The following is a 22,156-nucleotide window of genomic DNA, read 5'->3' on the forward strand; positions in this document are numbered from 1 at the left end:
CTTTTTATTTTTGTGTTATCTCTCGCTCTCTCTTTTTTTTAAGTAGGCACCACACCCAATGTGGAGCCCAACGTGGGACTTGAACTCCCGACCCTGAGATCAAGACCTGAGCTGAGATCAAGAGTTGGATGCTTAACTGACTGAGCCACCCAGGTGCCCCTATTTTGTGCTATCTCTAACAGATATTTCTTACATATATACACCAAATAATTTCCCCCTTATCCCTATAAAGCTGCTAGAACTTGTTGAAGCAAAAGACCTTTTCTCACATGAATCCCTCAATACGCTTTTCTTCTTTTCCTTTATAGCAAAACCAAAAGAAAAAAGTCTTTTCCAAAGACAATCTGATATGATTCTAGAATACTGAGTTGTTCTAGGAACCATTGCATCATATTTCTATCATCTTTACTCAGTCGATGAAGTAGTTGAGCAACAGTTCTCCTTCTTTGATAGGATGCCAACAGTTAACAAAGATCTTAAACCATGTTGGGTACCATCCTGAAGGAGCTAGAGGAGAGCAAAATACTTCCATGAGTTCTAAGTATGTCTTCCATTTTGAGTACGTTTCATTTCTGTAGGGCCTTCAGTCATCAGAGGTAAATATATCTATTTTTGTATGCATATATATATTTTTAAAAGATATTAAAAAATTTTTAAATTCGTATATTGACATTCTGATTAATAATCAGTGTTTTTCTGCTTCCTAACAGTCATTGTTCACAGTTGGACTCAGTGTGAAGAAAAATAAAGTACTAACAAAATTCTGTTCTAGTATGTCTTTTTTAAGGATGAAATTTCTTTTTTAATGGAAGAGGTTTTTTCCTGGTCTTGAAAAATCTAACTCTATAGGCAAACCACTGTGATTGTGGCATATTCTTATAGTTAAGTGTTTTTAATTAGTTGTCAAGTTAAATTTGTTTTAATTGTTCTAAATACACAGAATGTCCCTGGCTGCTTATTGTGTCATCTGTTGCAGAAGAATAAGAACCTTAACTCCTCCGCCCAAAAGTACCACATACTGGAGAGATATCAGTGAGTACAGTTTAAACAGTATTTCTTAAACATTGCTAGAACTGTGGCTGAGTTTTCCAGGTAGTCCACAAAAACTTACTTTATCCATGATAAATCTCAGATTTGTTTCTGTCTTTTCTATATCATTGGTGCACCCCAAATTTGTAGGCCCAGAGCTGTGAATACTCCTTTTTCTTGGGAATCTTTTTCCTCCCCTGTTTTCTGTCAGATTCAGACTCCTTTCAAACTCAAGTATCACTATGTTCTCGTTCATTATTATGTTTCTGCAAAACAAGGTGCCAGGCACAAGTATTAAGTTCTGGGAATCAGCAGTGGGCAAGGATGTTGTGCTTGCCCTGTGGGAGTTTAGGATCTAGGGCTGGTCTACTGTCTTTATTTGTAAATCTCTATTTGCCTTATTTATTAGTAATCTTTATTTGTAAAAGAGAAGATAGGCCTAGATCATCTTTCATTCATTTGGCAAATTATTTATTTACTATCTACTGTATGCCAGGTACTATTCTAGGCCCTGAGGATACAATATGGATTAAGACAAAGTCCCTGTTTTCATGGAGCTTCTGTTTGTTCTTTAAGATAGATTTTTTTGGGGATAGATCCTTTTCATGTAGAAAATTCTGTGATTTTTATTTTAAATATAAAAAGAGGGGTTGGGACAGAGAAGGGAGCTTTTCTTCTCTCATCATTCCTAAAGAACAAAGAGTAGTGAATTTACTTTAGGATGGGAGAAAGGCTGTGAGACTGTACTCTGTTCCCAGGACCCAGTGAAAAAGAAAGATAGCAGGTGGTACCAGTAGTGAAGGAAACAAGCTGCTCCTGGGGCCCACAGGGTTGGGCGGGGGGTTTGGGGGTGGGGAGGGCAGGAAGCCATCTTAGAATGAAAAACATCGTAGAGGAGTCCCACAGTCAGGAAGCTCTGTCACAACTTCTGATCTCATCCTTGAAGACCTCCTAGAACTGTCCCCTTCCCAGTTCTGGAACCACTACTAAGGTCTTGGACTTTGGGAGGAATGTCCATCTCCCTTGCCTGATGTCTAGAGAAGTCGGTCGAGGAGAGTTCCTTATCTCTCCGTGGGGAGGGTGAGTGTGTTCTCAGTAGCCTAAGTTGAAACTCTGACAACAGGTTACCTCTACACATCTAACAAATTAAAGGTTATGTAGGCTTTGCAGGCAGGTAGCAGTACCTGACGATTATGGGTAATGTATCTGTAAAGGTTGTGTTCAGTGCATGTAATAAAAACTTGACTGCAGTGCCTTAAGTTAGTAAAGTTTTCATTTTTCTTATATAACAGGGAGTTAAGATAGAGACAGTTCAGAGCAGGAACATGGTTTAGTAATCCTCCTGTCTTCCTGTTCCATTATCTTTATTGTCCTCACGGTCACAAGATGGTTGCTGAATCTCATAGCAAGAAGGCAGAAAGGCCAAGAGTCATCTTATGAAGCTTTGTCTTTTTATTTGGGGAGGGATCTCTACTTACAGACTTCCATCTGTATCCGACGGGCTGCAACTATGTTGCATGGCGAGCCCTAGCTGCAAGAGTCAGGAATTTGAATATTTCCAGATAGTAATTAGGTTGTGTTAGTAAGGATTAAGGGGCTTATGTGTATCAAATAGGTAGCTAGATGTGTCTTCCCCAGGAAATTTTTTTTATATTAAACAAAAAAGTTTTTCAAGTTCCAAACAAAAAATTTTATAAGTAAACTTGTAGGATGTAACCGGTATTTTTAATGGGGCTATATACATATGGCAGTTAAGCACCAACTATACTGTAATTACTTTGGGGAAAGTCATTTTGTGTCCCTGCTTCACAAACACAATCCCCGCAGTATCATCGTAGTAGTGATAGAATTCTCCCCGTTCCCTTATTTAATTGGTTGAGAACTGGAAGGAATCAGATGGCACGTTAGTTTCAAGGCTGTCGCGTTCAGTGGAAGCTCTGTAGGCCTGGCAGCCTCACTGTGCAGTAGTGCTGGTGTCTCTGCTGATTTGCTGGGGACGACGGGATAATAGCTACAAGAAGGGGAGAATAGTAGGAAGTGAGAATGAGTATGGAATACGGAGTATATTTTCGTACCCAGTGCTTATTGGTTTGTTTGTCTACATCTGGCGATAGGAAGCCTTGTGTTGATAGTAATTGATCATAATCATGGGAAAATATCAGTAAGTTCTTATCCAATTATATAATATAGGTAGAGACACTGTTGCCTATTTCCTGTCACATTTTAAAAATGAAACTCATCACATTTGCTTTTTTCCTTTCTTTTTGAAGGAAATTTAATAAAGTTTACTGGATCACTTATTTTAGGGTAAGTGTCAACTATGAAATATTAATTGGCTTCTTTATACTACTATTTGAAATCCCAGTGGAAGTGATTTACAGTAGCATGGGGTGGCAGATAGGTATAGATTTTGGAATTAGGTGGATTAATCAGTGGTTTTACCATTCAGTGTTGTCTCGATCCAGTTACTTTACTATCTGAGAAGTGTTTTATCTTAGGTCCAGGGGTACAATGGGGATGGTACCCACCAGGTACCATTGCTCTGAGGAAAGCCCTTGACCCATACAGAGCAGGCGCTCACTAATTAGCTTTCACGTATCTAAAATCACATCTTGTGTTAGGTTCTAAAGTGGTCAGAAAGGTAAAAAATGACTGAAGGTAAAAAATGACTGTAGCCAAAATTATTTTTGAAGACCCCTTAAACTGCCATAGAGCACTCATGAAAGGAGATTGAGGTTGACTGAGAAAACCAGCAGCTTGACATCTTCCCTTTCATGCTCTTCAGAGGCGTGTGCTCAGTGAATGGAGTGACCTTCTTCCCTTTCTTTGGAAGGGGGGTATATATGTTAATATATGTCTAATACTGTTTTATTGTATTTGTTAATACTCTTTTTCACTATTATACATATGACATGATATGTATATACACACGTACATATATAACTCTTAGATGCTGAAATGATAAAGGAGATGCATTTGGCATTTTATTCAAATACATACATTTCTCCGTGACACTAATGTAAGACAAAAGGTAGTTAGATGACTTTTCCCTTTGAATCATTCCAGGCAAAATATATAGTCACATCTGTTTGTCTGTTTTACAGTTATATTCAGGAATATAGTGAAAACTAATCACATAATTTCTAGTGAAGAATTTTATCTTTCATGGAAAGCACAATAAAAATATCGAATGCATTTGCTCTTTCTGGGTGCTCAGTTCTTGGAGAGGAGAGGATTCTTTGGAGCCTTCTATTTCTCTGGTGCTGGCCAGTGTCTGTCCCTTCTGTCTTATCTGCTTTAACTTTGGGGTGTAAATCAAAGGTGAGGAGAATGCTTAGTATAACTGATGTAACTAAGTCCTGAATCCAGACAGGGCAGCCTTTGTGTCTGGATTTAGGGAGTGTGTAGGCCAGTCTGATCAGGAAAAAAACCCTTCATTTTGAGAACATAACAACGTTGTATTTTACATCTAAAAATTGACTTTAGGCATAGCTCTTAGGAGAAGAGAAATATGCTGGTGATGATGGGAGTACAAATTGGCTAAACTTTTTAGAAAATAGTTTGGTAGTATCTAATAAGGTTGAATAGTATGTATACTGTCATAAAGTCTGTAATTCTCCTTCTTAGAGGAGTATCCTAGAGGAACATATACACATGTGTACCACAGTGTAGATGTATAAGGTGTGTAACAGGATTGTTTGTCATAGGCTCAAGCTAGAAATTGCCTGAATACCCATCTGCGGTAGAATGGGTAAGTTGTGGTATATCCATGCAACTGTTGAGTCACATAGTGTATGAAAATACCAATGTATGAACTACTGATACGTGCGGCATGAACGAATCTCACAAACAAGAGGCTGAGCAAGAGAATGCATACCGTGTGATTCCATTGCGGTGAAGTCCATAGACAGAACTAAGCTCGGTGGTGTAAGGATGCATGTATAGATGGCAGACTGTCAAGAGAGACAAGGACATTATTGTAATAAAAATCAAAATAGTAATTAGCTATAGAGATGAGAGAGTGGGTCAGGATCAGGAAGGGACACACTGTGGGGTCTGGGGTACTGTTAATGTTCCATTTTTTGCCTGGATGTTGTTGTTGTTATTCATTAAATGGAAATGTGTGCATACATTTATACGTGTGTATATAAATAAAGTGTATGTTATATGCGTACATATTATTATATTATGTGTGTGTATATATTATGTTTCCCCGTAAGAAGAATGAAAGATTCCGTGACAAAAAGCTTAATAAAAAAGACTGGCTCAGGCAACAGGGCATATGTTGAGGAAATTTCTGTTCATTATGGAATGCAAATTGATAGTGTATATAAAACTTTTCATTCAGAAAAAAATTTTATTTCACTCAGTGTTTACTAAGCACTTATTTTTCCCATCCTTTTTTTGGGGAAATTTTGCCCTTTAACCTTTTCTCACCACTTGTAGGAAATATTAACTCTTGATCCATAGGCTCAAGAGCTCTGCCTTCGTATGGGTTGAGCCATTGAATTTATGTGATACTCAGTAATCTGATGAGCTCCACAACCAATATAATTCTGTTATTCTGTCATGTACAAAAAAAAAAAAAAGTAGCTCTTGTGTTACCTTTAGATCATGTATTTATGATGAATTTTTTTGTTTCTTTTTAAGCGGTTCTTTATTTCTTACATATGAAGTTCTGGCCCTGAAGAAATCTTTGACGTTAGATACTCAAGTAGTAGAAAAAGAAAAAATGAAGTCATATATATATGTGCACACGGTTTCTTTAGATAAAAGAGAAAATTATGGTAAGTTTATGGTAAAGTAATCCCATTTCTGTGAAAAATGGAAGCTAGTTATTAAATTGAGTATTTAAAACACAGTTAACAAGGCAGGTTCAGCTCATGCTAAAAGTCAACAAATCCTGTGAGAACCAAGTTCTTAAAGAAGTAATTGAAGACCAAATTTTGGACTACCATATTTAATTCAGGTTTGCAACTCTCATGTAACTAAGTGAAGTGAAGACTAGCTGACTATTTTTGTCTCAACTTGGAATTCCACACCTTAGTGATATGATTTTGTCACTTCGCTCAGATATATTTTTGCTTCAAGGGATTGATTCATGCAAACTAAAATCATGACATGAATTCATAAATCTGAATACCAACTTATTAACAGAGGGAGAAAAATCTGTCACAGAGACCGGAAAACCTGTCTTTACTAGTCAGAACATTCCTCTTCTCTATTTAGGTCACAGGGAAACCTAGTTAGTAACCAGACAGTTGCTTGATGAACATGAACTTTTAGAGCAGAGGCGTATCTTTTCGTCAAGGTATGGGTAGCCTGGTGAGTCACTACCCTTGACTTACAGCTGCCTGTTCCTACACTGTTGGCCAGAGTGACCTTGCCTGTTACAACATGATGTTCTCTGAGTGGGGCAGGCTCTACTCTTCCCTTTCTACAGCTGTATGAATCCCCATCTGTCCTGTTTGTATTTATTGTCTCACCTGGTGTGTTACAATTTCAATTACACAGATAATTTTTATAGTTTACAATTTATCCATATAGCAAAGCTTCATCTTCATAGTAAGGCATCTCCAAATTTCAGTTTGAGAAGGGCTGTTGTTCAGGGACATTCTCCTGAATGTAGCTGATCCTATGTTGCATATGAGGATTTTGTTAGCTTTAGTTAGATGGTATTTTTGTGTTTGTTTAGTTTTTTACTTTTTTCCTGATTTGGAGAGCAATCTTCTTTTGGGATTTAGAGCTCTGTGTTCACATAATGGTTTTAGTTGTTTTGATAGTGACACTAAAAGAAAAAAATGCTATTTTATATTTTTTGAAAAAATTTAGAGTTCATACGTTTTTCTTTAAAGTAGTGGAGCATAGCATTGAGAATGTATACTTGGTTTTATCTAAATTTATAATCATCTTAGGAATCACCTACCAGGCAAGAAAAGAGCTTCACAAAGCATTAAGAAAAGTATTGGCAACATCAGCTAAGATACTGCGGGGCCCATTTGCTGGTAAGTATCAAATATTTAACTTGGAGTCTTTATCAGTGATCTGAAAGTCATTTGATGATCAACTTGAGATCTTTTTTCCCCATTTCTTATACTGACATTTATTATAGCTATGGAAAATTGAGTGATATTATTCCTTGGGCTATATTTAATTTTAAGGGTGATTTTAATTTTGATGCCTTGGATAGTTTTCTTCCTTCCACTTTGTGGATGTATTGTTGTTAGATAGTTGTAAATAAATATTGAGACTAAATATACCCTTTTTTCTTGGTGAATGTTTTAAAATTTTAAATTTATTAGAAAATCACTCCCGTGCTTTCTCATAATGAAAATATTGCATCAATGATGTAGATTTTACAATCAAATCTACAATGTAGAGCTAGCTATGAAAGAGCTTACTTGATCTCTTCAAAAAGTTGCCATTGTGAAAAAGAAAGGTGAGAACATTTTCAAGAATTAAAAAATACTAAAGAGACTTAATCAAATCCTGCTTTTAAAGAACAGCTCTGAAGGTATTTTTTGAACACTTGGAGAAATTTGAATATGGAGTTAGATTGGATTTTAGATGGTTGTAGAAGATTTTTGTTAGTGTTCTTGGGTGTTATAATGGCATTGTGTGTACATAAGAGAATGCAGGCTTATTCTTAGGAGATGCAGGTTGACTAAGAAAGGGTCAAATGTTACATCTGCAACTTCCTTTCACATGGTTTAGAAAAAAATACATATCCAGGGGCGCCTGGGTGGCTCAGATGGTTAAGCGTCTGCCTTCGGCTCAGGCCATGATCTCCAGGTCCTGAGATCGAGTCCCACATCAGGCTCCCAGCTCAGTGGCGAGTCTGCTTCTCCCTCCGCCTCCCCCCTGCTTGTGCTCTGTCTCTCTCTCAGATAAATAAATAAAATCTTCAAAAAAAATAAATACATAGCCATATAGATTAAGCAAATATGGAAAAATAATAAAATTTATTAAATATAGTTGTAAACAGTGGGCGCCTGGGTGGCTCAGTCGTTAAGCGTGAGCCTTCGGCTCAGGTCATGATCCCAGGGCCTTGGGATCGAGCCCCGCATCGGGCACCCTGCTCGGCAGGAAGCCTGCTTCTTCCCCTTGCACTCCCCCTGCTTGTGTTCCCTTTCTCGCTGTGTCTCTCTCTGTCAAATAAGTAAAAAAAATCTTGAAAAAAATATATAGTTGTAAACATATGAATGTTAATGTATTATTCTTTTAATTCTTCCACATGATCAATATTTTTCATATAGTGAAAAGTTTTTTAGGGGAAAAGAGCAACAAAAAAAGAGACCTTGTTGTGAAAGCAACATAGTATATAAAATAAAAGCACATGATAACATAATAAATATTAACAAAATAATATGACAGAACTAAGAACAAATCTGTCAGTCATTACCAATACCTGGAAATGGATTTCAGTCTCTTATTGTAGATTTCAAGTACTTATAAATTACCATCTTAAATAAGTGGGAGGATAACATGTTGTTTTAACTGTATACACTGCTTATGTTGTCTTGTTCTTTTTTCTTTTCGCAAAGACACCTTTAGTACAGTTGATGTAGAGGATCACGAATGTGCTGTGTGGCTGCTCCTGAGGAAGAGCCAGTCGGGGGACAGAGCAGCACGACTGCAGGCTGTGCAGGAAATGTCGGAGACCCATCACTGGCAGGGTAATGCGGCCCTCGGAGCACCTGCCGCGCCACCAGCTCGCTCCTGACTGCTGACAGCAAGGGAGGGAGAGGAGATGTCAGGAAAGGGAAATAATTCAGGAAATCTGAATATTAAAATTTTAAAAAAGAAACTCTACTGATAGAGAAAGTAGAAAACATGCTGGCCTGGTAGCCAGATGTGTTTGATAAGAATGGGCTCAAACCTGAGGAAGATGTATTTGTGTAACTTTCTACCAGAACGAAGTTTTACTTGATGAGAGAAACTCTTGGTGCTGATAGTGATAGCCTAATATCGTATTTGCATTTTCTTTTGGTTCCTATTTAACGAAATACATTTTAATTGCTTGCTGCACCATACAGTTAAACTTGTCCTCACTTTGACAGTTTACTTGGCTCTAATACTAATAATGAGTCAAATGTACCTGATTTGTGTGTGTTTATTGTTTTTAAAGGAAGATTTAAAATATTTAATTGTATTTAAAAATTGCAAGTTCTACAGTAAAAGTACATAAGCAAGAGTTCAGATCTGTGATTATAGTACAGGGACTAAAGTATACTTTATCAGTAAGTAGAGTCAACTTATAAAAAGGGAGAAACAAAAAAATATTTTCAGAGAAAAGTATCTGAATAAGATCTCTGCCTCCATACAAGTTGATTGGTGGCTATAATTATAATAATTTATTTTATATATATATATATAGTTATATAACTTATAAGCTTGCTCACTGTGAGTGAAGACTTAGAATAAAAATCTTTTTTTTTTTTTTTTTAGATTTTATTTATTTATTTGACAGAGAAACAGCCAGCGAGAGAGGGAACACAAGCAGGGGGAGTGGGAAAGAAAGAAGCAGGCTCCCAGTGGAGCAGGGATTCTGATGCGGGGCTCGATCCTAGGACCCTGGGATCACGCCCTGAGCTGAAGGCAGATGCTTAACGACTGAGCCACCCAGGTGCCCCAAGAATAAAAATCTTTTAAAAAATCTACCTTCCAGGGGAGCCTGGGTGCTTCAGTTAAGCGTCTGCCTTCAGCTCACGGCATGATCTCAGGGTCCTGGGATATTGCCCTGCATAGGGCTCCCTGCTCCGTGGGGAATCTGCTTCTCCCTCTCTCTCTGCCCCTCCTCCCACCACTTCTGCACACACACACTCTGTCTCTCAAAATAAATAAATAAAATCTTGGAAAAAAAAAATCTACCTTCCGGGACTCCATTTCAGACTTAGTATATCAGAAAAATCAGAGTTGGAGGCCAGGCATGTAGATTTTGGGAAAGTTCCCTACTTGATCTTAAAGAACTCACCCAGGTTATGAACTGCCATTATTAAAAATACTGTCTGCTTAGGTGGTTGTAATTTTATTTTCGATACATAGCTTAGTCCATTTGGGCTGCTATAACAGAATACTGTAGACTGGGTGGCTTATAAACAATAGAAATTTATTTCTTGCAGTTCTGTAGGCTGGGAAATCCAAGATCATAGTGCCAGCAGACTTAATGTCTGGTGAGGACCTGCTTCCTGGTTCATAGATGACCAGCTTTTCACTGCGTGTCCTCGTGTGGCAGAGGGGACAAGGGATCTCTCTGGGTCTTGTTTATAAGGACAATAATCCCAGTCACGGGGTTTCCAAAGTTTCCCACCTCCAAATACCATGATATCAGGAATTCGGTTTCAACATATGAATCTGGGGGGGTGGGCACAGTCATTCAGAGCAATACATAAAGGCTGGACTGGTTAAATCATGAAGGCTAAAACAAAGTACCACCATCTGGAACCCCAGATTATTCACAGACATCATGGGAAGCAACGCACCACCCGGTACCAGGGACAATAGATCTCAGTGCAACCTCAGGTTTTTTAAGTAGTGATCAAAACAGTTTTTAAACACTAGAATTATTACAAAGAAAAGGAGAAGTTAAATTGGTTCTGACCTATCAATTTTCACATTTGAAGTTCAGTTCTTCAAATAGGTTGGTTAGACCATGATGTTCCTGCATATATGTTGAGGAGAATTGTGAGATCAGGCGTGGAAATGGATATCTGGCGTACCGGTATTGTAAATGCAGTGGTAATTATGAAAAGAGACTTGGGAAGTTTTGAATCACAAACTTGTAGTTTAAAAATTAAATTGTCCATTTAATTCTTGAAACAACTATAAGCTAATTTGGGTGCTAACAGCATACTTTTACAATAGATTACCAGTATAGGATAATTGCTCAAGCCTGTGATCTGAGAACTCTCATTGGTTTGGCACGAAGCAAAGAGAGTGATCTTCGCTTTTTTCTTCCACCACCTCCTTTGCCATCTTTAAAAGAAGTAAGTAAATAAAATAGTCCAGTGAGTGTAAAGTATATTAATACATCATCTTCACTGTGGGTACAAAGTAACCATTCAAAAAGCAGTCTGTTTTCTTGTGAAAAGCTACTTTTCACAAGCAGGTAGACTAGATGTAAACCTGAAATTGTAGTTTCTATACAAAGATTTCTTGATTTATCAGGAGATGTTGTTTCTCTTGTGTTATTTTCCCCTTTTGGTCATTGGGAGTCTCTGTACAGCAGAGGGTAACTTCACAGCCAGCCAACATTGGTGAATTGGCCCTAGTTCTAATACTGCTGTAGATGAGTTTTTGTCAGCTCTCCTGACATTTTGGGCCAGATAATTCTTTGGTGTGGAAGGTTGTCCTGCACATTGTAGGATGTCTAGCAGCATCCCTGGTCCACTCACTGGATGCCAGTAGCAATCCCCTCAGTTGTAACAACCAAAACTATCTCCAGATACTGCCGAGTGTTTCTTGGGGTGCCGAGTGTTTCTTGGGGGAGAACCACTACGTGTGGATATTAATACATCCTTCTGCACAGGTTTTTACTAACCACTACATGTTGATATTAATGTGTTACTCCACGTAGATATTAATCACCAACCACTGATAGGTATTAGGGTGTGCTTTTGAGCACCTTTCCTAGAAATGAAAATCTGAAAACTTGGAATCAATTATTGGAAAATAGAAAAATGAATATGCTAGATGGAAGTTATTAGAGAAAATCAGATAGTAATGAGTTCTGGATTTATAGAAGCAAGATTTCATTAGAAAGAGTATAACAATCCATTTTGAGTCAAAGCCCTTTGCAATAGGGCTTTCAGACTGAGGTACAGAACTCAACAGTAAGTGACTCTCTATGTACTTATGTGGGCACCAGTTTTCAAGACTAAAAGCACTGGTTTATCTCTGCTCTTTTGTTTTGGCCTTGATTCTTTGGGTACTTTTGTTATACTCAGTTGTTGAGCTTAATTATGAAGAATTTATTTTCTTTTTATTACAGGATTCTTCCATTGAAGAAGAGCTCAGACAGTTGCTGGCTTCTTTACCTCAAACGGAGCTAGATGAGTGTATCCAGTATTTTACATCTTTGGCTCTGAGTGAAAGCAGTCAAAGTCTAGCTGCTCAGAAGGTTAGCTCATTTATTCATTCAGTAAATATTTTGGAGTCCCTGCCCACCCTTTCTAGGATACTGTGCCAGGGGCTAGCACGTGGAACCTTAGACTGGTCATCCGGGAACAGAATAAGCATGTTGGCTCCTGGTTGTGTGCCAGACACTGTTAGGGATGGGGGGAGACAGGTAAATAAACAAAATCGCAGAATGTGTAAGAGATATCGGTTACTCCGAGAGCCCTTCACTCTGCTTATGAGGTCATGTAAGGCTCCATGGAGGTAAGTCTGAAGTTACATCTTGAAGAATGAATAGATAGTAATTTACAAGGTTTTAAATATCATCTGTATGCTACTGACCCCTAAAGTGATATCTCTAATCCTACATTCTAACCCAAGCCCTAGATTTGAGTATTCAACCTCCTACTTGTTGTTTCTTTCTTTTTTTTTTTTTTAAAGATTTTATTTATTCATTTGACAGAGATAGAAACAGCCAACGAGAGAGGGAACACAAGCAGGGGGAGTGGGATAGGAAGAAGCAGGCTTCCAGCGGAGGAGCCTGATGTGGGGGGCTGGATCCCAGAACGCAGGGATCATGCCCTGAGCCAAAGGCAGACGCTTAATGACTCAGCCACCCAGGCGCCCCCTACTTGTTGTTTCTGCTCGGATGTCTAATTGATGTCCCAAACTCAGCATGTTGACCCCACCCTTCCTCCGCCAAGCTCTTCTTCCTTTAGCTTTTCCATCTCTGTAAATGGCACAGCGTCCACCTAGTTGCTTAAGCTAACAGCTAGGAACTCTTGTTATTCCTTCCTTCCACATTCAGCCAATCTGCAGTTCCTGCAAGCTGTCCCTTCAAATACAGCCTGAGTCCGTTTGCCTCAGTATCTGCACTATAACCACCTCGCCCTGGCTGCCATCATCTCTTTCTCATACTGTCCTGTTCTTTCATCTTGGCTCTGTTCTTGCTGTCATTTTTTGAATAATTTTTAAGTTTCTTTCATTGTCTTCTATTATTTCAGTTTATTGAGGTGTTAGTTACTGTTTGGAGTTGCATTGACTCTCTTATATTAGATTGTGGGTTAACGTGGCTTATGTATTTTTACTGTGAGTTTGCCGAACAGATCGTTTAGTGTGGGAGTCCCAAGCACCCTGGATTGTAAATCTGTCCTCACAGAGCAGCTTTTGTATTTACCCCCAGGGGTTTCACTGTTACTGGACTAGTTTGATATTAATTCCCTGGTTTGGGATCCCTGTGGTACATAGGGAGTATAAATTCAGACACATCTGTAGATGGCATAGTCTTAGGGTTGATTTCTCATCCAAAGCCCCAAGAAGAAACAGGCTTTTCTCATTACTTCTGTGGGCTGGTGGGCAGAGTTTTCCAGACTCTGTTGGAGAGAGGGCAAACTTTCCAGGGCCTTGCCTTTATATAGGTATCTCAGATTTGATTCCCATTGAACGTGAGACTCAAAACCACATCTCTTGTGCTGAACAAGTGGTAAAATCCCATCCAAGGAGCCTGCGGGCATTTTATGTTAGCCACTCCATGCTCACCGCTTCTGCTGAAGGTTCTGTCTTCAGTTCTGTCACCTGAGGACTCTCCTTGATTTCTTCTTCCTGTTTTCTTTAGAACTTGGCTGTGTTTTAAAATAGCTTGTATTATATTTCATTAGACATTTCTAGATGTTTGTAGATGGGGGGATTCACTAGAAGCCATGTTCACCATCTTGCTGGATCCAGAAAGCTTCCTTATCACATCTCCTCATCTCAGACACCACAGCAGCTTCCTTACTTGTCTCTCCAGTTGTATGCCTTCACAGCAGCCAGAGTGATTAAAAACAAACAAAAACATGAATTAGATCCGCTCACGCTCCTGCGTTAAGCCTTCCAAATGGCTTCCCATTACATGATAAGTCTGAGCCCTTCACTTTTTGTGATCAAGGCATGGACTGGGCCATTGTTTATCAGGGTGCTCCCCTTGGGATAGTGATGAAATTGACAGGAAGGCGCCAGTAGGCAGTTACAGGATGTAGTGGCAAATGGTGTGCGAACAAGGTGACCAAACACAGGTCAGAAGGTCATGGGTCAGCATGCCCAGGTGTATGCGTCGTCTTGTCAGAGCTCTCAAAGTGCTCTTCAGGGTGTTTCAAACATGAAAGCCATTGTGATTGAGGCGTTTATGCTCTCTCCCCCTGCATCCCCTACTCCCGCTGCTTTAGCTGTGGGCCCACTCACTAGATGTAAATAACTGGCATACATAGCAGAAGGCTTCATTCGAGTGAATCAGAGCATGGTGTCCTGAATGTAACATCCTAAACAGACTCCAACTCTGTCCCACCTGAGGGCAGTTACTGAATTCCATTATTCTTGCGGTATCATCTCAGCAAGTTCTTTGTCTTCATAAAATATCTAAGACAAACCAAAACAAGTTACCGTCACTGTTACTACAGCAACTATATAATCTCAGTGAGAGGAAAGTATGTTATCAGTAAAGCAATTTATAGTATATTCTCTTGCCAATTTAATGATTTTTCTTTTTCTCATTTGAGACAGAAAGGAACAGATTAGGGACACGTCAATAGATAGAATTTCTCTAGTAAACTTTATATAATTTCCCCAGTTGGTCCATGTCTTGGAATCAGTCCAGTGAATTATCATCATTTTCTTTTTGATGCTCAGAATGCCACTGCCTGCCTGGCCACTAGAGCTCTTTGTTTAGGCTGACCTTATTGTTCTTTTAAATTCAGTCCCCAAGGTGGCTATGAAAGCACCTTTGTTTTCTGACAATAAGATGTCTCTGGCTTTTTTTGAATTTTCCCACCTTCCAACATGAATTGGTTGCTCCCCAAAGGAGATCTGGTTCTTCTTAGTGGAAAATAGTATTAGACTCCAAAACCCAGGCCTGAGGGGTGCATATACTGTATCATTCTACACGAAGATAGACGCCAGGGCTCGTAGCTCTAACAGAGCAGAGAAGTTACCTTTTCTTAAATTTTCTTAAATACCATGATGATATTTCCAATTCAACCAGTTTTCTTTTTTTAAACTAACAGCTTTATTGAGATACAATTCACATTCTATAAAATTTGCCATTTAAAAATGTACAACTTACTGGGTTTTAGTATACCCACAGAGTTGTGCAACCATCACCACTAATTCCAGAACATTTTCATCATCCCCAAAGAAATCTGAACCCATTAGCAGTCAATCGTTATTCCCCCTGGCCCCAGCTACTAGCAGCCACTAATCTACGTAACTGAGCCACTCAGGTGCCCCCCCAACACCTGTTGTTTCTTGTGTTGTTGATTTTAGCCTTTCTGACAGGTGTGAGGTGATTATTTCATGGTAGTTTTGATTTTCATTTCCCTGAGGAGTGATATCGAGCATCTTTTCATTAGTCTGTTGGCCATTTGTATGTCTCTTTGGAAAAATGTCTATTTATGTCTTCTGCCCATTTTTAATTGGATCATTTGTTTTTTGAGTGTTGAGTTTTATAAGTCTTTATATCTTTTGGCTACTAGCCTTTTATCAGATACATCATTCGCAAATATCTTCTCCCATTCAGTAGGTTGCCTTTTAGTTTTGTTGGTTGTTTCCTTTGCTGTGCAGAAGCTTTTTATTTTGATGAAGTCCCAATAGTTTATTTTTGCTTTTGTTTCCCTTGCCTCGGCACACATATCTAATAAGTTGCTATGGCTGATGTCAGAAAAGTTACTGGGTGTGTTCTCCGCTAGTATTTTAATGGTTTCATGTCTTACATTTAGGTCTTTAATCCATTTTGAATTCATTTTTGTGTATGGTGTAAGAGAGTGGTCCAGTTTCATTCTTTTACATGTTGCTGTCCAGGTTCCCCAACACCATTTGTTGAAGAGACTTTTTCCCCATTGCATGTTCTTTCCTGCTTTGTAGAAAAATAATTGACTATATTGTGGTGAGTTCATTTCTGGGTTTTCTATTCTGTTCCACTGATCTATGTGTCTGTTTTTGTGCCAGTATCATACTGTCTTGATCACTACAGCTTTATAATAAAACTTGAAGTCTGGAATTGTGATGCCTCCAGCTTTTCTTTTTCAAGATTGCTTTGGCTGTTTAAGGTCTTTTGTGGTTCCATACAAATTTTAGGATTGTTTGTTCTAGCTCTGTGAAAAATGCTGGTGGTATTTTGATAGGGATTGCATTAAGTGTGTAGATTGCTTTGGGTAATATAGAAATTTTAACAACATTTGTTCTTCCAATCCATGAGCATGCAATGTCTTTTCATTTCTTTGTGTTATCTTTAATTTCTTTCATCAGGGTTTTATAGTTTTCAGAGTATAGGTCTTTTACCTCTTTGGTTAAGTTTATTTGGCAAGCAAGAAGTAAAACTCACTATTTGCAGATGACCTGATATTTTATTATAGAAAACGCAGAAGACTCCACCAAAAAATTGCTAGAACTGATACACGAATTCAGTAAAGTTGCAGGACACAAAATCAACATACAGAAATCTGTTGCATTTCTATACACCAATAATGAAGCAGCAGAAAGAGAAATTAGAGTCAATCCCATTTATCATTACACCCAAAGCAATAAGATACCTAGGAATAAACCTAACCAAAGAGGTGAACACCTTTTTTTTTTTTTTAAAAAACAAAAGTAGCACATCTTTAATTAAACATTAAAAAAAAGAATGTTTAACTTAGTTTCAGTTCTGAGGCCCCATCTCATCAGGCTAATAAGCAATTCCATGTTAGTTCTCAACACCACCGCCCGCCCCCCCCCACACTTAGTCACGCTTCTCAGATTTTTTACTAACCAAGAAGCTGGGAATGAAGAGATAGGAGGGGTGTCCATCTGGTTTTTATTTTATTTTTATTTTTATTTTTATTTATTTGACAGAGAGAGACAGCAAGAGAGGGAACACAAGCAGGGGGAGTGGGAGAGGGAGAAGCAGGCTCCCAGCAGAGCAGGGAGCCCGATGCGGGGCTGGATCCCAGGACCCTGGGATCATGACTTGAGTCTAAGGCAGACACTTAATTGACTGAGCCACCCTGGTGCCCCTCCATGGTTTTTAGATATATGCCAAAGCTGCCTTGTGAGAGTCTCCAAGCACCTTTCAGGGGGCAATATGCTGCTGCTTCTATACAAAACTACCTCCTCAAGGGGTTAGCCTTGGCTGTTGGGTTTTAGAACAGGGCCTCTTAACCTTTGTATACCATGGACCCCTTTTGGTGATTTAGTGAAGTCTGTGAAGTCATTTCTAGATGCATAAAACACAATACATAGGATTACAAGGGAAACCAAGTATATTGAAATACTGTTATCAAAAATAATTTTTGTTGTGTAATACATGTACTTCTTATTGATGCATTAATAACAATACATTTATTATTTTATTTTTTAAAAAGATTTTATTTATTCATGAGAGACAGAGGCACAGAGGCAGAGGGGGAAGCAGTCTTCCTGCAGAACAGGGAGCCCCATGCAGGACTTAATCCCTGGACCCTGGGATCATGACCTGAGCCAAAGGCAGATGCTTAACTGACTGAGTCACCCAGGTGCCCAAATAACAGTACATTTAAAACAGGAAAGTTGAAGTTTATTTTTAAATATTTTAACTTTTTTAAAAAATTAATTTATTTTAAGATTTTATTTATTTGACAGAGAGAGACACAGCAAGAGAGGGAACACAAGCAGGGGGAGGGGGAGAGGGAGAAGCAGACTTCCTGCTGATCAGGGAGCCTGATGCGGGGCTGGATCCCAGGACCCTGGGATCATGCCCTGAGCTGAAGGCAGATGCCTAACAACTGAGCCACCCAGGCGCCCCTTAACTTTTTATTTTGAAATAATTTCAAACTTCAAGAATTGCAGAAATAATACATTTCACCAAGATTCACTAATTATTACTATTTTGTCCCATTCGCTTTCTTTCTTTTTTTTTTTTTTTAAGATTTTATTTATTTATTTGACAGAGAGAGAGACAGCCAGCAAGAGAGGGAATGCAGGCAGGGGGAATGGGAGAAGAAGAAGAAGCAGGCTCCCAGCGGAGGAGCCTGATGTGGGGCTCGATCCCAGGGCTCTGGGATCATGCCCTGAGCTGAAGGCAGACGCTTAACGACTGAGCCACCCAGGTGCCCCCGTCCCATTTGTTTTCTGACCCCCCAGTTTACTCCGTATCTCTCTATAGATATATTTTATATGTCTTTTTACACACATTTACTGTTTTCCTCCCTGAACCATTTGAGAGTTAGATATAGAAATGATGTCCTATTACCTCTAAAGTATTAAGCGTGTATTTCCTGAGTACATGGACATTCTGAGATATGACCACAGTACAGATATCAAACTCAGAAAATTAACATTGATAGAATACTGTGATCTAATATAGACTCCGTGTTTGAATTTTGCCAAGTATCCCAGTAATTGTTTTATGGCAGCTTATTGTTTTTGTTTGTTTGTTGTTTGCTTTAAATCTGATCCAGTTGTGGGATGAAAGATTGCATTTGATGGTCATGTCTGCTTTTATCTGGAAAAATGCTTCAGCCTTTCTTAGTCTTCATGTCATTGACTATTCTGAAGAATACAAAGTAGTGGTTTGCAAAATGTTCTCAGTTTAGTTTGTCTCACGCGTCCTCAGGATTTGAGTCTGCTTATGCATTTATCACAGGAACACAGCATAGGCGATCTGTGTCTTTCCCAGTGTGCCACATCCAGAAGCACATGATGCCAGTTGGTCCCCTTGTTGCTGATGTTAACTTGCCAGGTTTCTCTCCTTTAATGTTAATATATGTTTTGTTTGTGATGAATGTAGGATCTGAGGGGAAGAGGGATGTTTGAGACTATTAGTCTATCCTGTTCTTCAAACTTTTGGCCGATGGTTTCTGTTTCCTTTGAATGAATCGTGCCTGATTAATGGTTATTCTTGGATGGTTGCAAAATGGTGATCTCCTCCCTTCCCAACTCTGGCAATCCCTCTTCTGTCTGCTCTAAGAAAAAGCTTTCCTTCCTCCTTCCTTCCTGATCCATGGATCCAGGGGTTCATGGATTATTATTTTATTCACTAGATCATAACCTAGTACTACAGTACTCATACTGATGCTCAGAGTGTCTCAGATTTGGTGTGGGAACCCCTTCAGGTTGCCTCCCATGCGTTTTGGAATTGTCTCCATTGTTTTTTGAGTACCTCCTAATTTTCTGGCATTAGAAAACATTCCAGGCTCCATCTTAAACTTTCTCTGCTCCTCTGGAGTCAGCTGAATCTTCAAGAAGCCCTGGTTCTGGTGGTTGTTAGAAACCAACTTTTGGGTGTAAGCTCACTCGTTGCTGCCAACGTTGCTTTTAGGTCCTTTCAGTGGACAGAGTTGGGGAGAACTGCGGTTTCGTGTGGTTCAATTCAATGTGTAAATTTTGCTTTTTAAAGACATCCGCGTGAATGCTGTTGTTGCTTGGTTGAATGAGAATATAAAACTGAGGATTAGTCTGTCCGTGTGTGGGTCTCAAATAACTGCTGGTGACTGGACACTAGATGGCAGTGTCAATTCTGGGTCACCAGTACGGAGATGCGCAGTTGGCATTCAAAGGAATGAAGGTCCTAGCATTATTTTCAGAAAGCTGCAGCAGATAAGATGTGATAGGAAAATATCTGCACTCTCTATTGCTGACAGAGTCACACAGATTGCTACTGTTACTGTAGTTTATTGTCTGTGTTTATAATTGAATGCAATGCAGAATTTCTGTGAGGTGTCATGAATTAAGACACGTTTTCCTGTACATGCATATGCCCTCCCTGCCCTGAATCTATCTACCCCAGGCACTTAAGGATCACCCTGGGTTAGCAATTCCTGTTTTAGAATGAACACCATTTCGAAGCACGGTTGGTTTGCACAAATTGCAGAGTTCTGAGGTGGTAAATTTTTATGCAGAAACATCAGAGATTAGCTTTTACGCACGTTAAAACAAAGGGACCCACAATTAGAAGCAGTATCAGGACTCTCTGTCCCCCTGCTCCCCACCCACCCTGGCAGTGATCTGCCTTCCCTCCTTTTGTTCCTTCTGTTCGTTGGGAGAACTGGGTCAGGGAGAGCAAAAGCACTTCCCAGTTTTGCTGTCACCTCCTCCACAGCTACAACCTTGGCAACCATCCATTATCTGCCCCGGGAATTTGCTGACTACAATCTGCTAAGAGTCTGGGGACAGGGAGGGGTGGTCCTTGGCCTTCCACCGTCCCAGATGTTACCATCAAGATCGTTCCTTCTTGGGGCGCCTGAGTGGTGCAGTCGTTAAGCGTCTGCCTTTGGCTCAGGGCGTGATCCCAGAGCTCTGGGATCGAGCCCCACGTCAGGCTCCTCTGCTGAGAGCCTGCTTCTTCCTCTCCCACTCCCCCTGCCTGTGTTCCCTCTCTCCCTGGCTGTCTCTCTCTCTGTCAAATACATAAATAAAATCTTTAAAAAAAAAAAAAAAAGATCGTTCCTTCTTTAGTGTCAGGATCCAGCTTTCAGTCTTGTTTTGTTTTTGTTACCATCTTGACCCTTCCAGTCAGTCAGCCTCCCCCAGTTTCAACCTTTCTTGGAGGACCTCAGGTGTCTGTGATCCGAGCCTAAGGAAGCAATCAGAGATGCCGAAGTTTGAACGTTATAGATTGTGCTTTCTTCTTCCTCTAATATGACAAGCTGCCTGGAGTCAAGAGGACAGTGGATGTGGTGCACTGAAATGATTTCCCATCATAAAGCTTTTGTGGTCTTGGCTTAAGGACAGTCCAGCTGAAATTCTGCAGTACTAGTATTATCATTTGCCCCTGTAATTTCCTAGTCTCTCTGAAATCAGCTTAGGTATTAGGGTCTGAAGTCCTTGCATTAAGACACTGCTGACATCGATCTGGATGAGCATAGCAATGTGTTATGATTGAGAGACAGACACCAACAGACTTGGTTTAAGGATGGGAGATAAACGACAGAGGATTTGGACACAGATGCTTACACTAAACAGGAGAGTGTGAAGCTTGCTTTCACATAGTTGGACAGGCTTCCTCAGTCCTGCAGTCCCCTGTGGTGCAGAGCTGTGCACATTGAGGTTTCTTTGTTGGCATGAACCCATCATTGTCATCTGCAAACTCCCTGTACCTCCCCTCCTCCCGACTTTGGTTGTGGGTAAATCTGCTGATCAGTGTAAGTAACAGAAGGCAAACACAGCTTATTTCTGAGTGTTTCTAGGAGAATGGATAATAAGTTTCAGGTGTCACATCTCTTAGCAGCCCTTGGCTTCAGCTTACCTGAATCTGTTTTTTTCACTGCCTGACTGTCCCCTCCCTCATGCTCACTATGCCGCAGCCACACTGGCCTTTGCTCTCCAGGCCTTGAACTTACGAAGTATTTATCTTCTCGTGTTCCCTCTGCCTGAGATTCTCTGCTACCAGCTTGTCAGATGGATGCCTCTTCGTCCTTCAGCTCTCAGCTTGTCAACTCCTCAGGGAGACCTTTCTCTTTATTTCAAATGATCATTGCATTTATTGCCCTTTATAGCATTTATCCCATTGTGTAATATGCTTTATATTTATTTGTTTGCTTACTTAATTCTCTTACTCCCTTCCAGTAATCTGTAATAATCTCCAAAGTACCAGATACAGCCTCCCACACAATATGTTCTCAATAAATATTTATGGAATAATGAATGAATGAATCACGACATTGTTAAAAGAGCCAGCTGTGCACAAACTTATACATACTTAAGTAACAACTGGCACATTTCTATTATGAATCAAAGTATTTTTGTATGACAGACAAAAATGGAGATATTGTTTAATTGGAGTGTAGGTTATATGGTAAGAAAATATCTATTATGTATTAAGTTATTTGGCTGTTATAAACTTATTGAGATGCATTTGAAAAATACCATGTTAATCCACAGTAATGTTGTGTCTCGAGTGAAGTATCATAATAAACAAATTATACATAAAATGTTTTTGTTACACACCTGATTAATATATAATATGGATACAAATTCTTTTGTAACTTTATTAGTTGACATTTCCTCTTATACTTTATTATTATTA

The 22,156-nt window shown here is 39.4% G+C and overlaps 1 protein-coding gene across 6 annotated transcripts in view; it reads left to right on the forward strand.

Annotated features, from left to right (window-relative positions):
* The window catches only part of SERAC1 (serine active site containing 1), a 59,758-nt gene that overhangs the window by 13,321 nt on the left and 24,281 nt on the right, over positions 1 to 22,156 (forward strand). For 3 of the 6 annotated variants that reach the window (XM_057310920.1, XM_057310921.1, XM_057310919.1), the window contains 9 exons: positions 44 to 153; positions 309 to 596; positions 941 to 1,032; positions 3,300 to 3,336; positions 5,680 to 5,816; positions 6,945 to 7,034; positions 8,574 to 8,705; positions 10,894 to 11,015; positions 12,020 to 12,148. In XM_057310920.1, the coding sequence (XP_057166903.1) occupies positions 544 to 596; positions 941 to 1,032; positions 3,300 to 3,336; positions 5,680 to 5,816; positions 6,945 to 7,034; positions 8,574 to 8,705; positions 10,894 to 11,015; positions 12,020 to 12,148 (792 nt within the window). In that variant the 5' untranslated portion in view covers positions 44 to 153; positions 309 to 543. The remainder of the gene's footprint in view (positions 1 to 43; positions 154 to 308; positions 597 to 940; positions 1,033 to 3,299; positions 3,337 to 5,679; positions 5,817 to 6,944; positions 7,035 to 8,573; positions 8,706 to 10,893; positions 11,016 to 12,019; positions 12,149 to 22,156) is intronic. The other 3 variants (XM_048226057.2, XM_044386453.3, XM_026505141.4) reach the window with 2 other exon arrangements.

The sequence above is a fragment of the Ursus arctos genome, unplaced genomic scaffold (genome assembly GCF_023065955.2).
Source record: "Ursus arctos isolate Adak ecotype North America unplaced genomic scaffold, UrsArc2.0 scaffold_13, whole genome shotgun sequence".
In the NCBI taxonomy this organism is placed as follows: Eukaryota; Metazoa; Chordata; class Mammalia; order Carnivora; family Ursidae; genus Ursus; species Ursus arctos.